This window comes from Homarus americanus, unplaced genomic scaffold, assembly GCF_018991925.1.
Source record: "Homarus americanus isolate GMGI-L3 unplaced genomic scaffold, GMGI_Hamer_2.0 scaffold29324, whole genome shotgun sequence".
Classification (NCBI taxonomy): domain Eukaryota; kingdom Metazoa; phylum Arthropoda; class Malacostraca; order Decapoda; family Nephropidae; genus Homarus; species Homarus americanus.
This window is the reverse complement of record NW_024755207.1, coordinates 461,976-476,513: the sequence shown is the minus strand read 5'-3', so window position 1 is coordinate 476,513 and position 14,538 is coordinate 461,976. Positions and strand designations below refer to the sequence as shown.

The 14,538-nt window shown below is 40.6% G+C and overlaps 1 protein-coding gene across 1 annotated transcript in view; it reads right to left on the bottom strand.

Moving 5' to 3' along the window:
• Nucleotides 1-14,538, bottom strand: part of LOC121856446 — a 46,730-nt gene that overhangs the window by 3,633 nt on the left and 28,559 nt on the right. Inside the window, exons 30-48 of the mRNA XM_042352042.1 lie at nt 14,351-14,518; nt 14,024-14,221; nt 13,246-13,360; nt 12,993-13,129; nt 12,452-12,641; nt 11,319-11,522; nt 10,669-10,769; nt 10,387-10,542; nt 9,978-10,181; nt 8,992-9,114; nt 8,494-8,612; nt 7,388-7,553; nt 6,778-6,993; nt 6,206-6,410; nt 5,809-5,957; nt 5,150-5,344; nt 3,272-3,407; nt 1,023-1,276; nt 355-529 (exon numbers count right to left, since the gene is read on the bottom strand). Of these exons, the coding sequence (XP_042207976.1) occupies nt 355-529; nt 1,023-1,276; nt 3,272-3,407; nt 5,150-5,344; nt 5,809-5,957; nt 6,206-6,410; nt 6,778-6,993; nt 7,388-7,553; nt 8,494-8,612; nt 8,992-9,114; nt 9,978-10,181; nt 10,387-10,542; nt 10,669-10,769; nt 11,319-11,522; nt 12,452-12,641; nt 12,993-13,129; nt 13,246-13,360; nt 14,024-14,221; nt 14,351-14,518 (3,211 nt within the window). The remainder of the gene's footprint in view (nt 1-354; nt 530-1,022; nt 1,277-3,271; nt 3,408-5,149; nt 5,345-5,808; nt 5,958-6,205; nt 6,411-6,777; nt 6,994-7,387; nt 7,554-8,493; nt 8,613-8,991; nt 9,115-9,977; nt 10,182-10,386; nt 10,543-10,668; nt 10,770-11,318; nt 11,523-12,451; nt 12,642-12,992; nt 13,130-13,245; nt 13,361-14,023; nt 14,222-14,350; nt 14,519-14,538) is intronic.

Genomic DNA, 14,538 nt, shown 5'->3' with positions numbered 1-14,538 from the left:
TTTAATGTATTAGCCTCATGTCACCATTCTCAGATCCTACACACAGTGATTATTATACCATACCAAGTGAAAAATCAACCTGATACAAAGTGAAAATCAAATAATAACGTTTAGCAGAGGAATACACGAGGGAAGAATTTTTTCATTGTCTCTACTGTCATCATCACAACCACCATCTTACTCACCATCAATATCTTCATCATTATCACCATTACCATCATTATCATTATCTTCATCACCATTAACATGATCATCACCATCACAACCACCATCATCATCGCCATCATTATCATCATGCATCTACAGTAAAGACACAATCAGACTGCAACAGGTACAGTCATCAACACGACTTACCAGGGCCAACTCGTATCTGCCTGATGATAGGATGACCCAGGAGGAAGGTGATGCGGTCTACCAGAGTCCCACACATCTCCTGAGGGCGGTGCTCACCGTTGTAGAGTGTTGTGTTGAGTAGGTTGGGCACCAGAGCCTCTCTTGCCCAGCACCAGAAGTGATTGTTCTGATTAATCTAGGGAAGACACACAAAGAGAGAGAAAGTTAGTGAGTTAGTTACCTGTTGCATCAGTGACTATCACACATTAAATTATTACAATACGGACCACTATACATTTATATGTTTCAAGGAGGACCACCCTACATTTATCTATAGCAATGCTGACTACCATTCATTTACTGTATATATTCCAATACTGACTAGAAAGTAAGTCTTGCAATTCACTGCCAATTTATTACAATAATTATGCCACTTCTTCAGTATGACCCTTCCACTTCCTTCCATTGATGCTATATTACTCCTCATCAAGCTTGTCTTGTCAACTCCAGAAAAACATCTTGCAACTCTTTCTTGTCAATACTAACATTATAGTTGACGCAATCTATCCCTACAGCTCAACACCAGTACCAGCCATCAGCCACAGACACACACAGTTATATGTCATGATGGGATTCAAACCTAAGCCGTATATACTCAGCCGCCATAACACCTGTCGAAAATAATATACCTTAGCAAACTCAGGGCAGGTGGATGACGACGAGTGGGCAAACGTGTCCGCCAGGTTGGTCCTCATCAAGTAGGTATTGGGGTCCTTAGATCCGTGACTGATGGAGAGGATGATGGTGAGGAAGATGAGGTAAACGAAAATCTCCAACAGTAGCTCTTGCATGGCCAGTTCCTGTTTCCTTCGCTCCTTCGCGGCGGCCAGCTCCTCCTCTGAGAGACCCGCTCCTACTTGGGCGCGTTTACGTTTACGGCTACCTAACAGGTGGAGGAAAACAGAAGTATCAGTTAGTGGAGCAGGAAGAGGCATGGAGCATTATTTAGTGGAAGAGGAATAAACTGGGAGCATTATTTAGTGGGAGAGGAATAAACAGGGAGTATTATTTAGTGGAAGAGGAATAAACAGGGAGCATTATTTAGTGGAAGAGGAATAAACAGGGAGCATTATTTAGTGGAAGAGGAATAAACAGGGAGCATTATTTAGTGGAAGAGGAATAAACAGGGAGCATTATTTAGTGAAAGAGGAATAAACAGGGAGCATTATTTAGTGGAAGAGGAATGAACAGGGAGCATTATTTAGTGGAAGAGGAATAAACAGGGAGCATTATTTAGTGGAAGAGGAATAAACAGGGAGCATTATTTAGTGGAAGAGGAATAAACAGGGAGCATTATTTAGTGGAAGAGGAATAAACAGGGAGCATTATTTAGAGGAAGAGACAAAGAGCATTATTAATTAGTGAAAAGACAAGGAGCATAATTTAATGAAGGATGGATAAAGGAGAAGAGAGGATAATTAAAAGAGGACATAGATATAAATAAAGAAAGGTTAAGGCGTGAAGGGCGACAACTGATGAAGGGAGACAGGAAACACAAGTAAATGAGAAGAACAAAGGAGTGATGAAACTAGGGTGAAGAATAACAAGAACAACAAGAAAAACAAGAAAAACAAGATAAAAAAGTAAAACAAGAAAATCAATAACAAGACAAGAACAACAAGAACAAAATGAACTAAAACAAGAAAAACAAGAAAAGCAAGAAGAATAGGAACAAGAAAAACAAGAAGTAGAACAAAAAAACAACAACAAAAACAATAAGAAAAACAAGAACAAGTGGAACAACAACAAGAAAGACAAGAACAAGAAAAAGAACAACACGAAACATAAGGAGAACAAACAAGAAAAAAGAACACCAAGTACATGGATACAGGACGAAAATAAACAAATAAACAGAAGAACCAAATAATAACAATAACAGAAAAAAAAGAAAAAAAAGAACTAACATAGAAAATAAATAATCAAAATAAAAGATAAAGCGAGAAAGGAAGAAGTAAATGTTAAAAGAAAATATTCAAGGGAAGAAAAGATAGTGAGAGAGAGAGAGAGAGATAAAATTAATACCAGGGTCCTAGAGAGAGAGAGGGAGATGAAATTAATACCAGGGTTCGAGGAATTGAATACTGGGAAAGAGAAATGAACGTGGTAAGGAAAGTGACCGTCCCACCTGTCAGATGATGGAATAGAGAGGGGGGGAAAATAAGGATGAAGGGGGGGAATAAGGGGAATGATGGTAGAGAAGGGAAAAGGGAAATTATAAAAGAAAGGGAGAAATATGGGGACTGATGAAAGGTCGGAAAAATAAGGGTGAAGGAGGAAATAAGGGAGATGGTGAAATAGAGGAAAGGGAAAATAAAGGAGAATATGGTAGAGAAGGAAAATAAGGAAGATGAGGGAATAGACGGGGGAAAATAAGGGAGATGAGGGAATATAAGGGGAAAATAAGGGCGATGAGGGAATAGAAGGGGGAAAATAAGGGCGATGAGGGAATAGAAGGGGGAAAATAAGGGCGATGAGGGAATAGAAGGGGGAAAATAAGGGAGATGAGGGAATAGACGGGGGAAATAAGGGAGATGATGGTACAGGGGGGGTGGAGGGGATAAGGGAGAATATTGTAGAGAAGGGAAAAATAAGGGAGATTATGGAATAGAGAAGGGGAAATAAGGGAGAAGGGATAAATAAGGGAGATGATGGAATAGAGGGAAAGCGTGCATGCATGATCAACAGAGAAAAAGGAGAGCTCTTGGTATACCTCCCAACAAAGTCACCTAAAAAAAATATTTACGAGACGAAGTTAAGTTAGTTTAATATGGATGATAAAATACTGTAAGTGGTTTGTTTTGTTTATTTGTTCGTTGTTTGTGTTTAATGGTTTTGTTAGTTTTGTTGGTTTAGTTTATTTGTCGGTATGTTTGTTTACCTTGTGAGCTGGGAGGACTGTGAAGAAGTTCCTCGTCACTGCCCAGTTCGAACTCTTCCTCGTCATCGTCGTAGTCTTCGAACTCGTCTAAAGGTTTCTTGAGGATCCACGACAGTAACATGGCCATGAGGTAGATCTGAGGAAGGAAATGAGAGGGATGACGTCACTAGATCTGAGAGCGAAGTGAGAGGGATGACGTCACTAGATCTGAGAGCGAAGTGAGAGGGATGACGTCACTAGATCTGAGAACGAAGTGAGAGGGATGACGTCACTAGATCTGAGAACGAAGTGAGAGGGATGACGTCACTAGATCTGAGAACGAAGTGAGAGGGATGACGTCACTAGATCTGAGAGCGAAGTGAGAGGGATGACGTCACTAGATCTGAGGACGAAGTGAGAGCATGGGAGGGATGACGTCACTAGATCTGAGGACGAAGTATGAGCATGAGAGGGTTGACGTCATTAGATCAGAGGTCGAACCGAGGGGATGACGTCAGTATATGAGGACGAATAAAGAGAGGGAAGACGTCACTAGATCGGAGGACGAAGTGAGAGGGATGACGTCACTAGATCTAAGGACGAAACAAGAAAGTGGAATGACATCACTATCATAATAATAATAAAAAAAAATCCTTTACAAAAAAATATATTCACTAATTTGTATACCTTTGTTTTTCACTGGAACTTTGCTAGTATTTTTTTCTATGATAAATATTCAAAATGGGGAAGATTCTTTTCTCAGCACCTGGTATAATATATAAGGTGTTATAAGAACCAATCTGCCCTTCTCCTTATCTTTCCCTTTCTTCTCTTCCCCCTACTCCTTGTCATCCTTCTCTCCATCCTCCTTGTGTTCCTCCTCCTCCTCTTCCTCTTTGTCTTTCTTCTCTCCATCCTCCTTGTGTTCCTCCTCCTCCTCTTTGTCTTTCTTCTCTCCATCCTCCTTGTGTTCCTCCTCCTCCTCCTCTTTGTCTTTCTTCTCTCCATCCTCCTTGTGTTCCTCCTCCTCCACCTTGTCTTTCTCCTCCTTCTGCTATTAGAGGAGGAGAAGGAGGAATAGGAGAAGGAAGAAGAGAAGTAGGAGGAGAAAAAAGAGGAGTAGGAGGAGGAAGAAGAAGGGGAGGAGAACGAAGAGGAGGAGAAGGAGGAGGAGGAGGAGGAGGAGGAGGAGGAGGAGGAGGAGGAGGAAGAAGACGACGAGGAAAACGAGGAATAGGAGGAGGAGGAGGAGGACCAGCACGAGGATGACGAGGAAGAGATCGAGACAGACTAGAGGGAGGAGAAGGACGAGAACATAAACTGCGACTACTGGAACACCTTAAGCCTCTCACCGACTACACTGCCCCTCAAAGGTTAAAATCATCTATGAGTCAAAATAAAATGAAGTGAGAGAAAAAAACAAAAAACCCCAAACACTCCTTACCCAAGATCTTAATTAATCAGTATTAATTTGTAAGACTTCAGCTGATAAAAAGGTTGAATACCCAGAACGAAGAGGAGGAGGGGGTCTTAATTACTCCTAACTGACAATAGATTTATATTATTTCATCAAACGATAGAGCTAAATATTTTTTTTCACATCACAGTTAAAACAAGGAGGGAATAAATGTCTTCAGTGACTTGTAAATCCTGATTGTAATTAACAAGCTCCCAAACGAACATCAACTGTTACTATATAAAGAAAATATAAGAGTTATCAGATACATCAAGAATCACTAAATAGAACACGAGTCAATAATTTCAAACCACCAATAGTCATCAGCTACATCAACATCAATGATCACTAGATACACTATGAATCAACAATTTCATAACAATATTAGTCACCAGGTAATTAAGACTATTAAATTACCAGAAAGAAATGGGGGTCCTCGTTACCTTAACAGGCTGCGTGAAGAGAACACTGGAAAATATAGACGATATCAGCGCCGTCAGCCACTTGGTCGCCTTCTCGTTGCCAAACTGGATACCATACGCCCAGAGAAAGAAGACCGCCACGGCAATGCTGATGGCGCACAGGACCCAAGCAATGATGACACACCACCACGGCAGTGTCAGCTTCTTCTTCCTCTTCTGCAGCGACGAAAACGAGGAGAGTGACACACATGAGGACAATGATGTGTTTTAGGATAGATTCTCGTACCCTGTAGTTACTAAGTGACACATGGGGAACAATGGGGAGTTTTATGATAGGTTCTTGTACTAAGTGACACATAAGGAACAGTGAGGAAGACTTTTTATTTCTTTAATGAGTCTAAGATAAGGATTGTAAAAGCAAGAACAGGGGTTTAGATTTATGGTACCAGCAGGGCGGGAAGTGATACTGTTGTTGACACTAGGAACCTATGATTCAGTCTCATGTATTGAGAGGTTCCTCACTTGTATTATTTCAATGTTGTTTTGTAAATTTAAAAGGTTTTCTTAATTAAAAAAATTAGGCATCGTCTCATGTGTTCAATAGTCCCTCAATTCCAATATTATAGTTCAACGTCATCTTGTGTATCTAAAATCTTTATAAAACGCAACAACAGTCTTACCAACTTAGTATCATGACTGTCAACACTCCTCTTGTCGGTGTTCACGGTGGCTGGGGTGATGAGCTTCTTCCTGGTGGTCCTGGTGGAGGTGGAGGAGGAGGATGAAGAGGAAGGATGTGTCTTGATACCACCTGACGCCTCCACATCACCTGTCAGACATAATGATACGTGTAAACAATTTACACCTCTGTGTACAAGGTTCGAACCGAGGCCACCTCCGTTGGTAGTCAGGCGGCTAGTCCAAGGACTACTGATTATTTATCAACCAATCTATCAATCAATCCATCCATTCTCCATGTACGTATGTATGTATGTATGTATGGGGTATTTTTCCTCAGTCTGCCTACTATTAGAAATCTAACCGACTAATAACATTTAGTTTACACATATAACTCACCGTAGACAGACGGGTTCTGTTTACTGAGAGCTGCTTTCAATCGAGACGATTTTTCTTTCCTGGGTCGAGATTTCCTGAAGAAGAAGACGATACAGAAGGAGGGCGGGAACACGATCAGGTTGCTTATGAAGCCGACGCCCAGGGCCTCCGGAGACACACTAATTGGTCCTAGATTCAAGCCTCCACTACCAGGCTCGTCGGGCACCTGAAAAGAGAAATAGAATCACATGAATATTAGCACCTCTAGCTTAACCTTTAGGTGAATTAAGTTGGGGGGTTAATCTTTAGGTGTTCCAAGATATGTTATCTAACTACACCAAGAGATCAAATTGTTCCCTCGTCATCTATAGCATACACTAAGTGCATTCATATACATGTAATAGATTGTTTTGAGTTAATGAAACCTGTGAAAGTCAACCAATGTACTTGAACCTTAATGCAATCCTCATTAACTCTTACATTACAATATCTGTTGACCTCTGAACATCTGAAAGTAGAACAAGGTGGATCCCCTGACCAGCTGACAGAGCAACTAGTGAAGAAAAAAGGAAATAAATAGTATTAAGCCTTACTCTTTGATAGAACATCGCGTTGACCAGCATGGACAGGTAAAGGAGCGCCATACAAGACGAGAGCCTCTGTACCCTGGTAAACCGTGATCGAGGCGGCCGTAGGAACACGCTGAACCACAGGTGATCATCAGCAAGATTTTTCTGCACCGTTTTGCCGAAGACGTGAGAGTAGTCCTTGAGTTGTTGCTCCCCGGCAACGGCCACAAGACGGTCAACCTGTGTTTCGTCAATCATCAACAATCAAGAGGAATAATCTATCAAACAAAGTTAAAATATAATGTATTCGTATCGTTTGTTTTCACGATTCACTGACTTACTAGTTCAGTACTGTACAGTATTATGAAAACTGAATTCAGGTCGTCTTAATATTAAATATCACAATACATTACAGATTACTAGTGAATATACCAAATATTTGTGCATACTAATGATCAACACGGTGCACTGTCTGGCAACTTGTAAAATCTCACAAAAATATCTTATTCTCACCCTTCTCTCACCATTTTCTTACTCTCACCTATCTTCCCCTCTCACGAGTCTCTTCTCTTTCTCTTACTTTCTCTCACTTTCTCTCCCTTATCTCCCTCCTTCTCTCTCTTCTCTGACTCACCTGTCCATCTCCCTCCTCAACAGCCAGCCACTGATTTGAGATGAATTGGAACTCCTCGCCGGTCTGAACATCCCGCACCACCATATAGGCAAAGAACCAGGAAGCTTCCTTCGCCTTACCGCTGTTGTCGTGCCAGATCCTGAGGTAGTGGAGTGGTCCCAGCGGCCTGTGGTGGTGGTAGTTGTTGTTGTAGTGTTACGGGTGTTGTAGATATCAGATTCCCCCCCCCCCTTCCTCCTATTTCTTGTCTTCCTTCCTCCCTTTTCTCCCTCTCCTCCTTGTCTTCTTCTTTCACACCTTCCTACTTTTCCTTCTCCTTCTCGTCCTCTTAGTGTTCCTCCTCTTAATCCTCCTAGTCTTCCTCGATCTAGCCCCTCCTTCCCCTTGTCTTTTCACACCAGATTCCTCCAGTGGCTAATATGAATGCACTTGATGGAAACTGTCCTCCCATACCAACATCACTAGTAATTTTCCTGCTTCCTCATTCCCAACCGATTGACCAGTTTCTGTACTAGTTGAAGTGAAACGCCGAATTACCTTACTATATATCACTGTTTGTATACCCTCACTGTCTAGCTACACTGAAATTTGTATACCTGCATGGTTTATGTACAGTCTCGTTCAAGATTCTTCGAACACTGCTGGAGACAACTGGCAACTCAAGGCCATTTGTTTAGTACAGTGCGTAGTATAATATAATACGAAACAACAAAGCCCAACCTTTAATTGAACAACGGGGAACTAAGTAACCAATCACCGATCACTTTTACATTCATTCATAATTTTTACTACGTACTATAGTAAACAAGACTATACACTATACCATCATGCACAGTTAATGTATACTGCATACTTGCGTTGTCTATATCCATGCTGAACCTGACGTAAACTTGTATGCCGATTTTACTGAATATCTATCAATCTATCTATCTAACTCTGGCTAATTAATTACCTCGGGTCAATATATCTAACAAAATGATTTTCATCAAACTTCCACATTTCAACTTCTATATTAATTAGCTTATATTTTTCTTAGGTACTGTATAAAATAAGACCTGTGTGCTCGTCTTACTGACATACTAAGGAGTAAATACAGGATAACATACCTTTCTGTGGCCATGATGAAATGATCAGAGGCTCCCCTGGTCAACAGAGTTCGCTTGTCGTCTTCGTTGAGGGTCCGAACATCTGTCTCATCCCAGTCACCCACCAACAAGAACTGAACCTGAGAACACACATATACATACACCACATAAACCAAGAATTGCCGAGTGATAGAGTGACCATCATCAACAAGTAGGTCTATTATGAGGTTATCAAATCTTCAAGAGGTGAATGATATTGTAAATAAAGCCATGAAGTCAAATAGTGAGCCAATACCATCAGTGTTGGCTAAACGTACTTGATGGGTTCCTGAAAATCTGTACGTTAACTGAATGTACGTTAATCGGATGTACAGTACGTTAACTGGATGTACATTTAACAGATGCATGTTAACTGGTCGCACGTTAGCAGGATGTGCAGTAATGTTAACCGGGGATACATTAAACAGATAACATTAAGCAAACCCTGACAGTACAGTGTTGGTGTAGAGGACGACTAACCTTCGACTTGGTACCAGCACTGGGGAGCTGGCCTGTGTGCACCATTAGGTTATAGAGGTAGTGGTCGTCAGGGTTGTTGTCTGGTAGTGGCGTCGCTCCCACTTTCTCCACATCTTTCTTGTCCTGAGATATAAATCATATGAATGAATGGACGGATCACTTACCCCAAGAGTTTGTGCTAATGAGTCGTCTTTTACTATACCATTACAGCGTACCCTAATGTATGAAAAATTTGTGTAATTATGGTATTTTGTAATCATGTATGGTATTTTGTATCTACAGAGGGAAATTATAATGATTTTAGGGTTGTAGGAAACACAGAAATTAAGATTCATTCTGCACTGCTAATAATAATGATAGCCTAACCTAACCTAACCTAATCTAACCTAACCTCAAGTCATATTTCCAGTATTATAATTTTCGATATACAGTACAGCATTTCCGGAATACACTAAAAGTATATCTAGTATGTTTAAATAAGTTACATATACAATTTGTCAGCAGAAACCATTATATTCTACAGACTGACAGGAAGACAGACATACACTATCAAGCTATATTATGTCTCCTCTCCCTCAAGAACCTGTTTGGGTCAGGAGGATAAACATAGTGGAAATATTTATTCACGGTTCATACATATACATTAAGGACTAACAATCATAAAACACATGAACCAACAGTTACTTTAAACAAAAACAAAAACCCAACATCCATCATAGACAAAAACACAAACCAACATTCATTATAAGCAAAACACATACCCCCAACATTCATTATAAGGAAAAATACATAAACCAACATTCATTATAAGCAAAACACTTACCCCCAACATTCATTATAAGGAAAAATACATCAACCAACATTCATTATAAATAAAACATATAAACCAACATTCATTACACACAAAAAAACACAAATCAACATTCATTATAACCAAAAAACAAATAACAATCAACCACACACACACACAGCACACAACAGCTCACCATAATTCGTGCATAGATGAGGCCGATGAGATAGAGTCCTATGGAGATAATGAGAACGAGATAGATGGTGAGGTTGTCGGTGAAACCAGCATTGGCGAAGACGTAGGAGAAGTCGATGGTGTTGGGCATGATGAAGAAGCCAGACCCGAAGGAGGTGAGGTGGTTACACGAGCACATCGTTACGGTAGAGTTGGCGCCGATTACCTGAAGGAGAGAGAGCGTGTTTAAGATCGACAAATTATCACCTGAAGATTCTTAGATATTGACTTATTTCTGAGACAACCTACTCAGTGTCGCAACTACCAAGTGTCACAACCTAACCAGTGTCACACAACCTACTGTGTTACAATCTACCTTACAACTGACATAACCTACCAAATGTCACAATCCACTCAGTGTCACAACCTACCTTACAACCATCACTGCTCCAGGTAAGAAGTTCCTTGTCGAAGAAAAGACAGGAGGAGGTGAAGGTGCTGAAGTAATAACTCGAGTTGAACTGGGTGTCATAACTCAGTAGGATAGTGTTGTTGGGGGGGTCCTCGAAACATGGGTGCTCTTGGGGCTGTGAATCAAACAAGAATTTTTCTATAGTTATAAAAATACATAAAAGGTTTCAGTAGTAAATATAAAGATGGAAAACAAGAGTTAGTGCGGTCATAAAGATGCAACTATGCCTCGGTGACTTTACCTCAGGGATGGTCACGTTATACCGGCCAATACCCACAGAGTACATCCCCGTTACGTCGTCGATGACTTCAGAGTCGAGGAAGAGTTCATAGAAGCCAGTGTCTGAAGATGAAACATGATGTGAAGTGTAAATTATATGAGGAGCTACTCATGAATTAAGAGACTATTTCGTACACTATTAATTGAAAATAATGTAATGATATTTATAATACAGAAACGCCTTTGATATTATAATTTAGGATTTCTTTTATTCAATTAGTACTTAGAAGTGATCAATAAATACAGAGGTAATAATACTGTACCTAGAAGTACTTATCAAATACAGGGAAAAACTTTAGAAATACTAGAAGCATTTGATGGCTTTGTTGGCTATCCTTGGTCGAATTGCTTGTTTATCATTGTTTATATACGTAACTGCACACTCTACTGTCGGTAGATTAGTTGCATACCTGCACAGCCTATGTGCACACTGTGTACTGTACCTGCGTTGTCTACACACGGTACATGCTGAATTGTATATCTGCATTGTTTATATTCATGCAGAGCCAATTGTAAACTTGTATGTCACTTTTACTAAATAAATAAATATCTAGTAATAAGCCCTGGTAACAACTATTAAGTAGCAGGATAAATTAAACCACACGGCCGTACCTGGATGGTAAGTCAGGTTGTTGAAGTACACAAGATTCTCCGTAAACTCCAGTGAACCATTGAGTGTTGAGGAGGACCAGGCCAAGACCCATTCATCCACGTCAGAGTCATTCTCAGGCCGGACCAACACGGTGACCCCGACTCGAGGTGCTGGCACGAAGATGTTGTGGATGCTGAGGGCCATGAGGGGTGATACGGTGGGTTCTGGAGGGAGGTGACGCGTGTGAGTTACGTCTACTGTTGGATACGGTTGACGGAAGGGATTAAAGCAAGAGGCGAGAGGTTTCAGCCAATCATTGTGCAAGAGGCGAGTGGTTTCAGCCAATCAGTAGGCTAGATGCGAGAGGTTTCAGCAAATCATTGTACAAGAGGCGTATGGTTTCAGCCAATCACTGTGCAAGAAACGAGTGGTTTCAGTCAATCAGTGCAAGAGGAGAGTGGTTTTAGCCAATCACTGCGCTAGAGGCGAGAGGTTTCAGCCATTCATTGTGCAAGAGGCGAGAGGTTTCAACCAATCATTGTGCTAGAGGAGAGTGGTTTCAGCCATTCATTGTGCAAAGGCGAGTGGTTTCAACCAATCATTGTGCTAGAGGAAAGTGGTTTCAGCCATTCATTGTGCAAGAGGCGAGAGGTTTCAGTCAGTCATTGTGCTAGAGGAGAGTGGTTTCAGTCACTCACTGTGCTAGAGGAGAGTGGTTTCAGCCATTCATTGTGCAAAGGCGAGTGGTTTCAACCAATCATTGTGCTAGAGGAGAGTGGTTTCAGCCATTCATTGTGCAAGAGGCGAGAGGTTTCAGTCAGTCATTGTGCTAGAGACGAGTGGTTTCAGCCATTCATTGTGCAAGAGGCGAGTGGTATGAGTCAATCAAAATACCAGTTTTGATAAAATTTAAGGTCTGAAATATGTTCCCCTTCTGGTGCAACAAGACCTGACCTTTTTTATGAATTAGTATCACTTGACCAGATGATTTAAAATACCCTGTAGGCCCAGCACTTTAGAAAATAGATGTAGGATCACCACACGCTGATCACACTGAACTAAGGTGTATTTACGAGTCTTAAATGAAAATATAAAGGTGGAAAAATAAAAAGTAAATATTAAAGTACGTATAAGTGAGTGAGTGAGTTAGTACCAATTAGTGTTGGCTCCGAGACTGTTTCTTGAGCTCTTGGAATATACATGATGAAGTCCTCGAGAGAGTCGTTGACGGGGATGGGCATTGACATCGAGTCCACGAGGGAGAGTTGGACAGTGGCTGAGTCCTCACTGAGCTGGTCCCGACCTCCTCCGTACCCATGCACCTGACCCTTCCACTTAGCCATCTGTAGATAAGAGTTAAATACGTTACGTTGTGTTGCCCTCTTACAACGGTGAATGAGACACAGTTGAGTGTCCTTTAATTTCATCAGATCCTCGATAGATATAAATATTTATCACGTTTTTCATTATGCTAAATTATCAGTAAAAAAGTCCTGAGAGGGATGAAACTTTGAATAAATATCAAAATTTGTCTCAAAAATATATAAATCAATGAATAAAAAACAAAGTTGAAGTAAAGCAATATTTCTTTTTAGGGAGTGTCTTAGTGATACGCTCAACACAGCAGACATTACACATCATCACACGGCCATTCTCACGTCAACGCATAGGAGACATACCAAGGAGCTACTCACCTGTACACCTATAGTGATAGACTTATTGGTGAGACAGCTGGCCTCCTGTCTGGTGATGGCGCAGTAGCCGGGGAACACGTACACGGCTCCCCCTACCTCCACAACTCTTCCCTCCAAGTCAGCAGCATCAAAGAAACCTAGAAAATAAAATAAATGTAATTACTGCATGAAGATGGCATTAGATTACATATATATATTAGTAAACCACGAGTCATTACTGATGATACGACTGAAAGAAAAGATAATCACATACCAACAGCCATATTGACCTGGTCCCCAGCATCAATCTTAGCTGGTTCTTCCCCCACGACAGACGATTGTAGCAGTGCTCCCTGTGAGGCCCCGACGACATCAAGCATTTTCCCCACCTAGTATACGTGATACACTTGAATTAATATATATCTACATAATCTGAAACGCTACTAATGTAATATTTCTCTCTCCCACATATTACCCTCTTCTCATCTTTAACTCTGAGAAATTCGTTGTATCTATTTGTTCTTTATAATCACTCACCTCACTAACGAGTAAATATTTCCCATATCAGCTCAGCCCTTTCCTTGTGTACACACCATTAGAGGACTCCATTATTAACTTTACCAACAACGTTCTATATAAAATTATTTCTCAATCAAGCTTCCTGATTTCTTCCTCCAGGACTCCAAAATTTTCAACGCCATGGCCTATAAAACAATCTTACCTCCTTGCATATTTAAAATTACACAGATCACTTTAAATACATGATCAATTCTCTTTGTCTCAAGGTTACTAAGTGTGGTACTACTGAAGACCATTTCTTGAGTCAAATTAATTTCGAGCAACCGATCAACAATTATTCTTGACAGTAACATATATGGCAAACACAAAATGATTAGGTGAAGTGTAAGGACAAGTGAAGGACTTTCTTTACAAGGATGATCACGTGATATCAAATGACTTTATAACAAGCTGATCTTCTATGTATGGAAGAGACGGGGTATACCAAGTGTTGATATCTGGATATGTAAACAGCAAAAAATCATTCATCTAACCTTCTCATTTGCATCCTGATCGTCTTCACTTGGTTCATATGGAGCGATTTCCACATCTTCTTCTTCATCATATATTTCAAAGGACTCGTTAACTGCCATTCTTTTCATTCTTCTTGCTCTCGTCATCTTCATCAGTTTGAAAGTATCTTCATTCGTCGAGTTGGTACTATTCGACTTCTTCACGCTTTTATTAACACCCTAGAAGAGTTAAGGGCGTAGTAAAGAATACAACACGGGAAATATTGACAAAAGAAGGTTTATAATTCCAAACAAGATGAAAGTAATATTCCTCTTTAAAGAAATTCAGTAAGATAAAAAGTTGATTACTTTCATGAGGTTAGCAGTAGTGGCCAGGGCTCCAGCCACGAAATCCTTCTGCTGGGAGAGTGGCGCCTCTTTATCTGCCGCTGACGACAGTGTTACCAACATATCTACTGCCGACCCCTGGTTCTCCTTGGGTAGTGGGTCAGCTACAGCTCCCAGAATGTTGTTAACCTACACATCAAGAAGCAAGG